Here is a 14,944-nt window from a genome sequence, read left to right on the forward strand (position 1 = left end):
TTCACATTAACATCTGTTTTTGATGTCACTTTTTCATTTTAGAGCAATGGCAGAAGTGTATTACTTGTTCTACGCTTTAATTGGAGTATAAGAGTAAACAAGCTCATGTGAAGGCTTGATCTCTACTTTGACCATAGGACTGAACGCTGACACCACGGGCATGAACTCCAGTGCCCTGGAGTCAGTGGAGCAACATCTGCTCATGCCAGTTGAAGACGGTCCTCAGAACTTAATTGACTTTATGGCTGTAACCAATAATTTTGACAGCACAAACGTGCTGTATTGCTATGATTAACAAGATCATATCAGTCATATCCTCAATATCTATAAAGCGTTGAAGTATCACGCTAAATGCTAGGAACATTGTAAACACTTTTATTTATACACTTAGTTTACATACAACATGTTAATTTAGTTTAAAAAAAGGCTTAACAAAAAAGGCAGTAGTCTGGCTTTTTGTTTGCAAAGGGTAAAGCATCTTTTCGACTAAAATCAAGTTCCAACAATACCGAAGAGTTCACAGAGGCTATGCTACTTAATGTTTACTTACAATTTTACATGAGCAAAAAGTTAGTTAACATTCCAGGTTACTGTAGAAAAAGTGTATACCACACTTATGGCATACAAGATTTAGAACAAGCAAAAAATACCCTGTTCTAGAAGTAATCTCACTTCCAAATAGGTTTCGATTTTAGTGCACACTTGCTCCTTAGGCTTTACATTTAGAATTCTATATATATATACAAAAAGGTACAACAAATTGGTACAGTATTTATTGCAACAAATTAAGGATGCCATAATATACACAATTTAAATTATTCCCCCAACTTCCATACCATCTTGCTGTTTTGGCTTCTTACTCCTCCTATGAAGCAGTCTCTTTCTCTGGTTTCATGATTAAGTTCTTTCACTGAAAGGCACGTACTTATCTGCAACAGAAGAAACATAGGCAATAATCTGAAAATGCCCTGTTTCGAGTGAAATTTTAGCACACACTTTTAAAGACCAAAGTTTAAGAAAAAAAAGAGGTGCAACATTTTATTGTTCATTCAAGTCGCCTGTGTAAAATCAGTTATGATATTAAAGAAGTGAGGCATAAAAAATTGTTACAAAAAAGCATTCATTTAGACTGCTCTCTTCCTAAGAGAGAGAGCGTTTGCCAGTACTTTCAAAAAAGGTTTCCATGTTGGATATATTTTTGAAGCAGAGAGGTTAAATAGTGAATCGATATGTTATGTGCAGTAAAATAAAAGTTTAGACTTCTAACCCCATGGATTTAAAAAAATTTTTTTTAAATCTAAATATATAAGATGTACAATCTATAACATTAATGAAGAGATTAAAGTCCAATGAACTTCCAAAGTTCCTGCGTTCCTATTCAAACTTCAGTAAGATTACATAATTGCAATGCTATCATAAACACCAAGTTGCACAGAATATATGCTTTACCTCATGCCTTGCAGCACAGCAAGTACTGAGTACATGTAATGACCTAACAAGGACTACGCATTTTCAGTATGACACCACTTTGAAAAACAAAGATGTGATCTTAGGAGACTCTACCTCAACTAATAGGCCACATTGCATGGTGGGACACCAAAGATTAGAATTTCAGACTTTCATATGTAGTAATATGTTACTGAACAAAAAACAATTTCATGAAAAGAAATACAGAGAACAGCTACATGGATGATGAGGACAACGAGGGGACATTTAATTTACATCTACATTACAGAAGGGGACACTGGAGATTTTTCATAGAGCTCTGAAAGAAACAGTAACAAAACTGGAAGTAATAACCATACCAGCACAAGAATATATTGATACTGCTATACTGATTTTAGGAAAGCCACCAGCATCTCTGCCCAGCCTTGTAAAGGGTCAAATGGACTTTACAGCTAACTCAAAGTTAGCCTACAGAAATCTCTAACATAGATAGTACTGTACAGTTATCACCTTAAACAAAGATCTTGGTTTGGTCAGGAAAAATAAAAACAGAGTGGATACTACTGCAGTACATACCCAGGTCATAAAGAAAGAAGGAGAAAATTAAAAAAAAAAAAACAGACAGCTATTAGTATATATAACAATGCTTATATAATTTGCTATGTGTAACAAATTTGTATAAACTGACCAGAACATATACGTCAGAAGCCTAATTTTCTTTGACTGGTGGTTAGTTTTTGAAACCTCTTCCATTATGAGTAATGAGGGCAGCAAACTTATGAACTGAATAAGCTCACTCACTGAGCTTAACACTGGTCGGCTATGACAACAAGGGACTGAACTCAATAACCAAGTACCCTCTTGCTATTTCTCCGATTAGTTGCTCTAAGCCTGACTGCATATTTATGCTACCTTAAAAAAAAAAAAAAAAAGCTCTGAATCTTTGCAAACATCAGGACAGAGTTTAATGATGTCTACCAAGACTGAGTATCATTATCATCAAGTTGTCCTCAGTGTGTCTGATTCCTTATGCATTTTGTACTCCCTTTGGTCATTCTGGCTGGGTAATAAATATGAAGACAGATTATTGAGCTTTAATGCAGATGGCTAAAAGGACGGATTTTCAAAAGATTTAGTCATAACAAGGGGAAAGAAATTAATGGGGAAAGATACATATTCAATTATGATTTTGTTTTTTGTTTTTTTTTTTTTTTAAAGTACTTGATACTAGTTTTCAAACTTCTCTCAATGCCATTACTGTGTAGCGCTTGGACAGCATTTCAGGAAACAGTTTAGCCAGATATCTGTGGGAAGGACTGACATTGCCCAGCACTGTTTTTCTCATACACAAAAACACTGTTTCAAGATAAAAATTAACCTGTAAAATTGAGAGCTTCTCCCTACACAGGGGAACACAGCAAGCTGTCAGTATACATAAGCCTAGTGTGTTCACTTTTTTTTATTGACTAAACGTAACTGGAAGTACTTGTTTTCAAGCTGCTACTACCAAAATAATGATTTTGATCACTTAAGCACTTTTTGAGCTATCCTGAAACAGTAACATTTTTTCCTCTATTATGGTTATTCTCTTCTGAAGATCCTCTGTTCTGTTCAGTCAACCTTCCTACACAAGTTAACAGAAACATTTGCTGAAAGCAAGTGTGGTTAGGTACTCTGATCCAATTCCCATTCTTGCAGAGTTTGACGCAGAAGTTGACATTACCAGCTCTTCTGCAAGCTGACACAAAATCGTGGGACTTTTTGGAGCCCCGCAAGAGAGAAGTAAAGGTATGCCTCTGTCATAGGTTACATCAGTTTATATATTTACTCCAGGGTATGACATGTACAAACATTACATTCCACTTTTTTCCTCCTACTTTTTCAGGGCCCTGACTCAGACCAATATATCAGGTTTTGTTTCATCAGCTGAAACACATATATTTTGTTTTTAAAATCAAATACAACATATTTAGAAGAAGCTCTTTCATCAAAAAGATGTAGTTCTTTATTTACACATTTTAGTATCCATTAACTTAAAGAAATGCTCGATTTATCTGACTGTAGCTGTATCACCAGACAAAAGAAACACTGCGAACGTACTCAAACTGCTAATATTATATGCATTCTAGAAGAGTGTATTTTGACAAAGACGGGATGGATAATTTCCTTTCAAATATTTCCACATTGTTTGGTACAGTTAAACTAAATTATGATTGCCTGTAGTACTTAAATTGAAAGAGAGGCTGAGTGTTTTGAAAACAAGACAGGTTTTTCAAACTATAAAATTACATCATAATGTGAAAATTTTGTTGGATATCACAAGTGAGGGCAAGTGCAGTTCAAAGTCTGCTGCTCGTTGTTGTAAAGAGTTGGCTTTAATGTAAGTTAATTTCTTAAACATAAAGCAAATTAATTTCAATAAAGAACCAAAAAAACAAAGTATGGTGGCAAAAATACTGATTTAGGACACAGTTTGACAAAATCTGTACTGAGACAGAAAGCAGGGCAAATCATAAGATAACCTATCAGACAGGCATCAGCTTCTAGTCACTCCATTGACAATGAGCTTCCAAGGTAATTTTGAAGGGGAAACAAAATATTCTTTACTCTCTTGAATAAGCACAATAGAGAGGATATTTGGTGCAGTCCTGTTTAGATTTTAGAAGCTGTCAGATTTATTTATTTTGGTTTTGCATTCTACAACTTTTCTGTTTTGGGCAGTTCATGATGCATATATATACCCCAGCACCACCCCTGGACATCTTTGTGTGGCAAAATGGGAAAAATAAAATAAAAACAAAACATCTCACTCCAAACCATACTTCTATCCTTAAGTGCTTTACACGCTTTAGCTTAAACATAAGCAACTGCATGACTATGACTGCATTTTTTTTCTTTTGCAATTCAGAGTTTTAATTTTCTTAAGGGGAAAATGCTTTTCTTGACACCATGAATGATGTGATATGACCTATCTATCTCTAATGCCAAACACAGCAATACTATGCATGCTAAATACTTCTATAATAAATTACTTTCATTAAAGTAAAATTTCCTCCTTAAATACAAATGTTTAGAAGCATACAGGGAAAAACATATGTAACAAGTTTGCTCTTCTGAAAACCTCTGATATTATTTTGGTGACCTTTCCCCATAGGGTCTCCCCTGCTTCTAGTTTAGGAGAAGTTAAAAGAGGAAGTTAAAAGAAACAGATGCAATGATCAACTGCTTGGGGCTCTTCTGATAGTTAGTAGAGTAGTAAAAGTACAAGACTATTTATCTTAACACACAATATGCCTCAAGCTACAGATTTTAGGTGCATCTGTAGAATCTGAATTAAGTTTAGATAGCAACCTAAGGTAAAAGATGCAGTAGCAGGACACAAGTTATCACATCAGTATCTGAAAGCTTAATATAATTCCCCAAAACGTCCAAAACAGGTAAACTAAAAGTTAAAAGCAGCCAAAACAAACTAAAATATCTACGTAAATGCATAAAACAGACTGCTTTACTACTTATTGCAGTAGAAGACATACTGCATATACATACTTATTTAACCTGCTAATGTATAGTCTTTTAGATAACACTGCTCAAGAGCAACATAACTAGCCATATTCCTCTTTAAAGCTTGATACCAAATACAAGCTTGTTTAATCTCCACATCAGCAGATAAGAGTATCAAGTAACCTCTATAACAGGAATACAATACTGTTAATTGGGTTAAATGTTAATGAGGACAAATTATGCTGCCATGCTCACTCATAGGATAAACTTGATACTACTGTAACTACGCATTTAGGAGGAGGAAGTATCATATTACCTGGTCCAATACCTCAAAGTAAGTATGCTGTGTTACAAGAGAGAAGTTAAGAGAACGATGTCCAGAAAAGACAACACGGGAATTGCTGGATATACCATGGCAATTACCCGTTACATGATCTTTAGCATTTATACTAGAAGAATACTATTGCCAAAAGGTAATAAAAATGACACAGGTCTCTCCAGTACACAGAAGTAAGTGGCAATATTCCAGCCATCTTTTTTTAAATGTATAGTGGAGAGACTAAGGAAAATGGAACTCTGGCCATACAAATATTCACTGAATTCAAGAGACAAATAAGAGTGAAGGGTCTAAGGAGACAAATACAAGAGAGAACTTTCACTTCAAGTTCCAGAATGCCATCCAACAGTTGTTTTTTGATAAACAGCAAAACTGTCTGACTTATGACTCCATTACTTTTAATTCATTTGGGGCACCATGCATTGCACTTGCTGAATTGTTTCTTTGAGAGTTGAATTCACTTTCACAAGAAGAAGTGTTGAGTCACTTGCCAACTGTGACCAGCAAAATTAAGATTAATCATTTTATCTCTTCTGATAGTAGTACTCAGCATTTTCACAATTCTGCTGTCAGGTTTATTATCTCTATATATGTAGCCTGATGGAATTACTCAATCAGGAAAACTTGCTTTTATTCGGTTTGAATTGCAATCCCAAATCCCAGATGAGCTGACAAGGGTTAAAAAGCATCTTGTCTTAATTCAAATAGTTTGTGAACATAAGAAAGTTCATAATTTATGAAGAAGGATACATTTAAACTTGATAGCTTATTTACACATAAGAAACTTAACATTTGAAAGTTAAAAATCTTCACATCTGCAAAAAGTAGGTTTCCAAGGTTTTTTTTTTTAAATAGATCCTGATATTTAAGTGTAAGAAGACATAACAAATTTTTCCTGTATCCAGCTTCAGAGTGTCACTAAAGAATACGAACCTTTCTCTGTAGCAATACCAAATCTAAAACTTAGTGCAGGATCATTACCAACTAGCTACTGATTACTTTAGCAAAGAGACAGTGGAACTTGGAGAGAACGCATACGAAGAACTAAGGAGCCTCCAAGAAGAAAAGGAATAGAAGATGTGTAAATACTAGCAGCAGAATTGAAGATAAGCTTCAGCAATGACACCGTATTTATAACAAAAATATCCTACCTTCTCCACTTCTCTGGAACTCATATGCTGAAGACAAATGGTGTTCTGCAGTGGATCAAGAGCAGCTGATGTACTAAGTTTATCTTCTTGCCCACTAAATTCTTGCCCGTTTAAAATTCAAGTGATCTTGACATCCCTTCTCCAACTACATGCATATGGAACACAGTAGTGAGCTTTCTCAGTAAAACTGCTCCTCATCCACACTCCTTCACTTCTGTTACTAGAAGTACATTCAGCTTCTATATACAAACCTTCGAGGATGATTGGCATCAAATAGCGTTGTATCATCATCTTCATCATCTTGTTCTAATGGAGTCAACTCCATGTTTTCTATGTTTGTATCCAAAACGCCGTATCTTCGAGTTTTTCTGTTTCGTCTTCTGAGCCTGAAATGTATTTTAAAACACTTAGGTCCTATAAATTCTCAGTTACCTCCTACTCCAACAATGTAAAAAAACTTGATCCTTAAAATACAGATATACTGATACTGACCATATTTGAAAAAAAAAAAAAAAGGGAAAAAAAAGAAATAGCGTAGGTTAAGCGTGCACCCTTAGCTTGGTGAAATTCAGAGGTCAAGAATTTACAAGAAATAATTGAGGTCAACAGGAATTTGTCATCTGCAGTTTTATACAGTATTACTGCAGTGAATAGAAAGAGATCTTATAGGCCCTTGCCAGATAACCACAAATGCCAGGTAAGCAAACATACACAAGCTCACTTGTTGGAGACCCTAGAGAATGAGGAAAACTGCCTTGCTACATCTCTTCTAGATGCTTTATGATTCTCTATGGAAGAAGCAATGTGAATCAGATACAGAAATTAAACAGAACTGTAGCAGAGATGCAACAAGCCATTGCTGTCATCATGTTTTAACTTTTACCTATAAAGGGCTTCACAAGTGATAATAAAGTTTCATTACTTATAATTGAGTCAAACCATCCGTACGGTAAATAGCAGTAACATGTGCAGCACCGAATCTGCAAAACCCAAAGATCTTTTGTAGAGAAATGAGAAATAAACATCTTGTATTAATGGTATTGCTTATCTATGAATGTACTCTCACACTACTCGCCACCTCAGTTAAAAGTCTGACCTGAAGTGTGAAACAGAAAAAAACCTTGCCAAGAAGAGAGACTCATGAGCAGAATAAACTTTTTCAGACAAAGCCATGATGAAGAAAAACCTAATGACATCCAGCAGATATTTAGTGTCCATCAAATTCACTGCTGCTGCAATCAAGAAACCAAGAGGTCAATTTCCTAACTGCAGAAACTAAAATCCATAAATCCATACCTTGGATTTTTACTTTGTCATACTCAACTTCACATCCTCAGTTGTAGGAGTAGGACCTTTTCCACGCCTTGGAAGAAGGACAAACTTGCAGAGTTAGTATTATCGTGCAAGGAAGATGAAGTGATTTATGATTTTAACATTAAGATGCAGTGCTTATCACAGATCAGTCTGTTCGCATCTGCTTTTCTTATTACATTCTGCAGCTTCTCTGTTTGGGCTTTGGTCCCACATAAGCTCCATGCACACTGAGCAGATCCACACACAACAAATACGCATCGCTCGAGTCTTTGAGGATCAGGAACTCAGATCATCACCACAGCATACAAAGGCGTCTGTTCTACAAAAAGTTTAGCAGAGTCACTGACAGCTACTGCATACTTAGAAAATGGCAGCTAAGTGAAAGCTATTAGATTGCAAAAAAATACAAGTTATTTGAAAAATCAACTGTTTGCCAGGGCTTTAGGATTTAGGGCTAAATCCACATAAACACTGGTAAGTATAAAACTTACTTTTAGAAACGCCAGGAGCAGAATTTACAAACCCAAGCTAGCTGCCTAAGAAAGGTATTCACAACATTCAAGAACTTGCATATGGGATTTTTTCAGGCTAATAACCAAAAGGAGGACTATGTAAAATGACCTCTCTGCCCCACACTGGGGCACAGCTTTAACCACCTTATAAGAGATACTGATACGTGATTTCAGTTTGCAGCTTCAGATTCTGTCCTGAATTCTGTCTATTCTTAAAGGATTGTTTCTTTTCATGTGTGACCAGGAGAAGCATCCACCTTTTTAAACCAATGCAGCTTCAAAAGGACACACAACAGCATCCACATTCTTGTCTAGATTATACCCCAGGAAATAAGATCTCCTTCTGGAACTGAGAAACAAATTTAACTGCTTTAGGACAGAGCAGGTTATAAAAATCTAAGCCTCTCCTCAAAGTTTTCCAACTTCAAATAGTACAGAAAAATCATCATGTTCACGTCCTCCACCTTCAACCCTGATTTGAGACAGCTACAATTGATCTGCCAAAAGGCTAAGACTGCCAGGCATGTGCTACCATAGAACTCAAAGTACCTAACTTATTGTTAAAAATTAGGGCTAATAAGAGACAGATACACAAGTTTCACCTATCAATTCAAGCTCAAATTATTTCCAATTTATTCTTCTTTTATTTGGCCTTTAGTCCTCAAAGTAGAAAAGAAGTTGTGTATTATGAAGTATCAAGTAGAAGAAAACTCTGAAACACTAAGAGAAAGCGTGATGAAAAAAACAATTATTCTTCATATATATATTTTCATATATATATATAAAAATTCATATATATAAAAAATATATATATAATATATATTTTTTCCCCCCCACACTAAAGTTAGGAGCTACGCAATCAGTACTAGGACAAGCACTCTTCAATATTCCAACAGACTAGAAACTATTTTGAACACAAAAAGAAGAAGAGGCATTTCATACTCTCAAAATAGTCAAAATATTTCTGTCCATCTCACTAGAGAACTTACTACTGTTTTCCACAACAGAGTAAAAAGGAAAGTTCTACTGTGAGTTGAGAACAACCTTAAGTCAGAGACAGCAAGAGTTCATATTGCAAGGAATGCAAAATTATCATCAGTGAGCTGTCCCAAATTTCTAGATTCAGATGAACGCTCTCGAGAAACTGATAACAGAGTTACAAGCGATATGAAAATTTTTTTTGTATATAAATTAGTCAAAAGACTAAAAGTGTAGCAAAGATGTTTACAATAGACACGTCTGAATAAGGTGTGGTCTTCGTGGGGGGCGAGTACAGTTCCAAATAAGACCATGGACAAAAACGTCAAAATCCTCATTCATCTTAGACAGTTATATGTTAGCTTAGACCCCAAAATTTCCTGCACAGAAATGTATTCTCAATTACATAACCATAAGATATCTGAATGCTCATCTCATGCATCAAGTACAAACCTCTACTGAAAATGTCTGTACCAAGTAGTGGCAGAAGAATCATTAAAAATAAAAAGCAGGAGCATAAGGTAGATTTAAGTCAAGGAACTTTCATTTTAAGATAAAGTCTTTTCTAATCATCGACTGATTTTTGTATATCAACACATTGATCTATATCTCATGAAAATGGGGAATTTTCAGCATCAAACACCACTTCAGGTAGAAAGGCAAATTTTGTTCAAGCCAGAACGCAGTTCAAAAGGATTCTTACCTCAATCTGATACAAAGTAAAAGGGTCACAGCAATCCTAGCACTCAACTCAATCCAGAAAAATCTACTTAGCATAGTAAGTGTGGGAAGTATTTTTCTAAGAACCCTTCCATGTATTATCTGCATAGAACAGTGTCACAGGGTTTGCAGGATAATGACTGCTTATAGGCTGGTGTAACGCAAGCAGCCTCCACAGATCATTCGCCTCCCTTTAGGGAAACCCTGAATAAGGGGGATATAAGCGTATTCTGAAAAAATCTACTCCCTCCTTAGACTGTGACAGACACTGCATGCATTATAGAAAAACCTAGCCAAACAAAAGGAGAATTGATTTCTTTCTCATACATGCTAGTTTTTTAATGCTAATAGGTGGTGAAGCTAGTTCTGTCATCTTCGGGAGTTCCTCTTCAACAACTATCATACCACTCCCCATCATGCAAACTCAAGAAATGAACCAACTGTTAAAAAGGCTGAGATAAAGTCATACTTTATTAGCGTTGTTAATAAAGTCTCGCTCTAGGAGGACCATCAACAGTACCTTTTCTTAAAGGAAGGCCAACAAATCTAGTAGCCCTGATCTAACAGAATTACTTACATTGTGCAAATAAAAGATCAACCAGGACACACGCAGAATTTCAATCACAGCTACACACACGATAAACGACGTATTCATTGACAACAGCAAGGTTAACATAGATGTACCTAAATGCTAAAGCCCTCCCCAACCCAAAAAGAAATCTTAGCACAGAATGACATTTTCCTGTTGTCAATCTCACCTACGCAGAAGGAGAACAAGTAAGCTATATGATATTACCCAATTTGTCTAGGTGCAAGGACAACCCTGGTGCAAGCCACAGAGACTTTAAACAAACCTTGCTAAGGGAACTGTAGCTCTTTAGTCACTTGACTCTATACACAACTGTTACTCATGAATCACCACATGCTGTCTAAACAGTGACGCCCTTAACATTTTTGATTAACAGTTGCAAAGACAGACTACTTTCATATAGGAGGACAACTTAGAGGAAATGCTTTTAGTTCAGCTAATGCATCATTTAAGAGTTTGGTAACAGTCCATGGGAGAGCACTGACGTTTAACTGTCCCAGGGACAACCTAGTGTAGTGAAATCCTTACAATGAAGTGCTCCACGTGCTACAAAATATGGTACAGCTAATTAATGTTCCCCCTTAATGCATATTTTTAACTAAATTGATTTTTCCTGAACCATGAACTACATCAATTACAAAAAAAAGAAAAAATGTATTCTCAAAGTTATCCCTTGAAAGTTAACTGAGTCTTTCTTCTGTGCAAGGCAATCGCAAGCTACAGGCTTCATTAAAGAAATTCAATGATTACCCTCCAAAATGCATTATAAATAACTTCCTAGAAACTTAAGTTACAAGCATGATGCACAATTTGTACAGGAACATATTCTGGATGCCTTACTTAACATGACAAAAGACATAACACACTAAAACAATTCTCCAAAAAGAAAAAAGCCATTTCATCCCATTTTCTACACTTGTGCTTTCCCATCATCTCAAAAAGACTGAAAAACTAAAGGCATACACTTGCTCCCAACACAAATACGGAATTAGGCAAGTGAGACCTTGGTCTGCAATAGAAAACAAAAAATAAACAAAAGCAAAGAAAAAAGTTTAAAAAAATTAAACAGCTTGCTTTCTAAAAACAAAAAAGTGCAAGTTTGGGTGTTTTCTTTTGGAAAGTGTCTGTTTATTTTGCTCAATGTCACACAAAAGATGTGAAAGGGGAAAACAGGGAAAACAAATGTTTAATAAATATTTTCCAACATCCTTTACCTTGACTAAGCAACCTTCATCAGTATGCTTTATAAACACTCAAGGTTTAAACCAAAACATTTCTTCAAAAAGCTCTCTGGGCACACAGAGAGCTTTGTGATAAGCACTGCTTACTATAGATCTCTCTTGTATGTCTGAGCCAAGCACTTCTAACCAGAAAAACTTAAGATGTGCAGCTCTCAGAACTATATCAAACCCAGAAAGGACTGGCGCCCAGCTTGTAAATATTTTTGTGCACCATTAACAAAAATCAATCATGCATACACTTAAAGTAAACATGCGAGTGTTTGAAGCACCAGGGTTTTACCACGCACGCTGTTAAACTACTTACTTGATTGTTCATAACCCTAACGGGGCACATAAAATGGAACAGATGCTTTAACATTGTTCTTTTCATAATTAAGAAAAAAAAAAAACTTTCAAGTTTCCAGCACTGTGGAGCAGTGTGCTCATTCAAGAAGTTTGTTTGAAAGGGCTTCAAAAAGTTGAATTAAAAGCATTCATGGCAACTACGTATTTGTTTTCTCCATTTTGTATGAAATTCTACTGAAGCTCTAAGGGAAATGTCTCTTTTTAACAAAGAATTGCAATTAGCTATTAATAAAGTTTTGAGGAACAACAACTTCACAATTCTAATGAGAGTTACATTTGTTTGAAGAAGGAGCCTGATAACAATAGTGCCTAATTAATTACACAGAGACTGGAATCCTAAAATTTCTTCCTAATGCTGATCTTTGTCAGGCTGGGTGACAGGGATAAAGTTTCTCTCTCTCCACCTTCACTTCCCCTCTTTTCATGGAAGGATACCGGAAACAGACAACTGACAGACTGCTAACACGTTTCACTGGCTGACTTAGCGTATCTAACATTAGAAGGTAACTCACAGTCACTGCCACAGCTGATCACATTTGGACTTAAAACTCAAGTTTACTTTTAGTAGCTCAAGAGCCAAGCTACCTTATGTTTCAACAGTACTGAGTTTTCACACTGCACAAGCTTTAACCTCGGATCATCTTCTTATCTCTGCTGTAAAACAGGATTGCTTATGTTATGGCAAAACATGCCCTGTGCATGCTTAGGATTCTGCTTACCAGAATTAGTGTCAAGGAACTATGTTGCTTCTGCTCTCAGAGAGCAGAGTTTTACACAGTGCTTCACACTCTAAGATACAAATCTGGTACTTAAGCACCAGGATGTTTTAAATTATATTTGTATACAGAAACACGGCATCACTTTCAATCGAACTTTGTATTCTCCCCAGAGATGAGGGAAATATTAATCACAGAAAAAAGCATTGCTACAACCTTGAATACAAATAATCAACTGCCTCACAGATTCAGTAAACTGCATAAGTTCAGCTTCTCTTCTTCCAATTATAAACACTCACATCATCAAGACAAAGCTGATTTTCTCCTCAGAAAGCCAAAGGATAAGAACACATCCATATTAAAGGTTCAGGATCTCATGAAACATATCGCCAAATTCTAGAAAAACAAACCTATTTATGAGGTTTAACCTTCCTATCTGCATTATCACCTAGAAGACAGCACTGCATTTTCAAATGCAGAACAGTAACCCTCCTAGTGTCAACTACAGGATGCCAAATAACTGCCAGTTATCCACAAAATAATGGCAATAGATGAGATGTTCTTTGTCCAGCCTCTACAATGAGGTGGGGGGTTTTTTGGCCTTTTGCGTAAGACTACTCAGAACCTGAGATTCCATAGTTAAGCGTAACAGGACTTGATAGGACTCCCAGTAGTCTTACTCATTTCATTTGATTAAAAGATTGAGTAGTTTGCTTTGAGATATGCCATCACAAACCTTGTTTCAAGACTGGTTTAGTGAAAACCATTCTAATGAAAATAAAATTTAGGATTACTCAAGCTTGAGCTATAAAAGCCTTGGAAAAATCAGGCTGTCCTCATCTATTCAGATGCTGTGTTTCAGTAAGTGCCCAATAGAAAGCATCAGCTTTCCACTACCTTTCTGGAATCAGCACCACGGAGGTACTTGTCACCTAAACCATCAGTAACCCTAGCTACTATTACAAGTACAGGAGACTTTATTGTACTAAGCTTTACACATAATTACACATTTGGGCCCTGCCTGGAAAGGGTCACAGTTTGACACACAGCAGGAGAACCACAACGACAGCCAAACAAGGAGATGAACACTTATTTTTACTATAACAAGTAGCATGAAAAATGCAGTTATGCAATCAATAGTTTCAAGGAGAAACGCAAATGCAGTCTGACTGGCAGCACAAGCTTTTTCAGTGCCTCCTGCTTAAGAAAACCTGAAAGAAGAAGATGCGTACTGAAAAAAAAAGAATTCCCCGCAAAAAAAAAAAAAAAAAAAAAAAAAAACAAGTTCAGTAGCTCAGTGAGATAAAAGCTTGCCGAACAGATACGATAAGGAGCGCAGTAGTAAATCCGAGCGGGCTAAGAGACGTCGATAACGACAAGGCCGTTTGGAGAGAAGGTGGGGGGGGGGGGGCGGCACGGGGCCGACCACGCCTGCCCCGACCGCCTCCCCCTCCGCATGTGCGCCACCAGGCCGCCGGCTCGCCGGGGCCCGGGCCGGGAGCCGGGGCAGCGCCGCCCCCCCGCCCCCGGGGCCCGCCCTCACCGCACGGTCCGGATCACGAAGTAGACGATGAGGGCGGCGCTGGCCAGCACGAGCACGGACAGGGCGCGCTGCGTCATGGGCTGGCCCTGCTCAGGCGGCGCCGACACCTCGGCCAGGCGGCTGCTGCTGCCGCCGCCGCTGCTCCGCGTGGCCGCCGCCGCCGCGTCGCCGGCCGTCCCCGTGGGGCGCGGGGAGGCGGCGCCGCCCGCCGCCGCTGCTCCCCCGCACCGCGCAGCCAGCAGCAGCAGCCCCGCCAGGAGCCAGGGCAACAGCGGCGGCGGCGGCCACCGCATGGTGCCCCCTCGTCCCGCCCGGCGCGGCTCAAGCGCGGCCGGGCCCTGCCGCCGCCGCCGCCTCGCCCCAGGAAGCGGAAGCAGCCGCGCTGCCATGGACGCGCCGGCCGGCGCCCCCCGCCGCGGGCCGTTGGCGTCACGTGGCAGAGGCGGGCGGGCGCGCATGCGCGGCGGGGCGCGGGCGGGCGGGCCGTTGGGGCCGTGCTGGCGGCGGGGCGCGCCTTTAATAGCGGGGGCTTTTTATCCTAAACTCGATCA

The 14,944-nt window shown here is 38.2% G+C and overlaps 1 protein-coding gene across 2 annotated transcripts; it reads right to left on the reverse strand.

The window, feature by feature from the left end:
• Positions 1 to 359: 359 nt before the first annotated feature.
• On the reverse strand, positions 360 to 14,743 carry LOC138064188 (membrane protein FAM174A-like). 2 transcript variants are annotated; one of them, XR_011137483.1, is made up of 4 exons: positions 14,394 to 14,743; positions 6,687 to 6,821; positions 6,436 to 6,580; positions 360 to 929 (listed from the first exon to the last, which is right to left on the reverse strand). XR_011137483.1 is itself a non-coding variant. In XM_068925758.1 (3 exons), exons 1-3 carry the CDS (start codon positions 14,684 to 14,686, stop codon positions 926 to 928), a joined length of 432 nt encoding a protein of 143 aa, XP_068781859.1. In that variant the 5' UTR covers positions 14,687 to 14,723; the 3' UTR covers positions 360 to 925. The 2 variants fall into 2 exon arrangements, 1 of the variants encoding a protein (XP_068781859.1); XM_068925758.1 differs by lacking the exon at positions 6,436 to 6,580 and having other exon boundaries at positions 14,394 to 14,723.
• Between the last annotated feature and the right edge of the window lie 201 nt (positions 14,744 to 14,944).

This window comes from Struthio camelus, chromosome W, assembly GCF_040807025.1.
Source record: "Struthio camelus isolate bStrCam1 chromosome W, bStrCam1.hap1, whole genome shotgun sequence".
Classification (NCBI taxonomy): domain Eukaryota; kingdom Metazoa; phylum Chordata; class Aves; order Struthioniformes; family Struthionidae; genus Struthio; species Struthio camelus.

Excerpts from the sequence above, each read along its gene's own strand:
- LOC138064188 (XM_068925758.1), bottom strand. The coding sequence starts at position 14,686 with ATGCGGTGGCCGCCGCCGCCGCTGTTGCCCTGGCTCCTGGCGGGGCTG. Across the intron at positions 6,822-14,393 it reads TTCGTGATCCGGACCGTGCG|GCTCAGAAGACGAAACAGAA; the intron begins GTGAGGGCGGGC and ends AATACATTTCAG.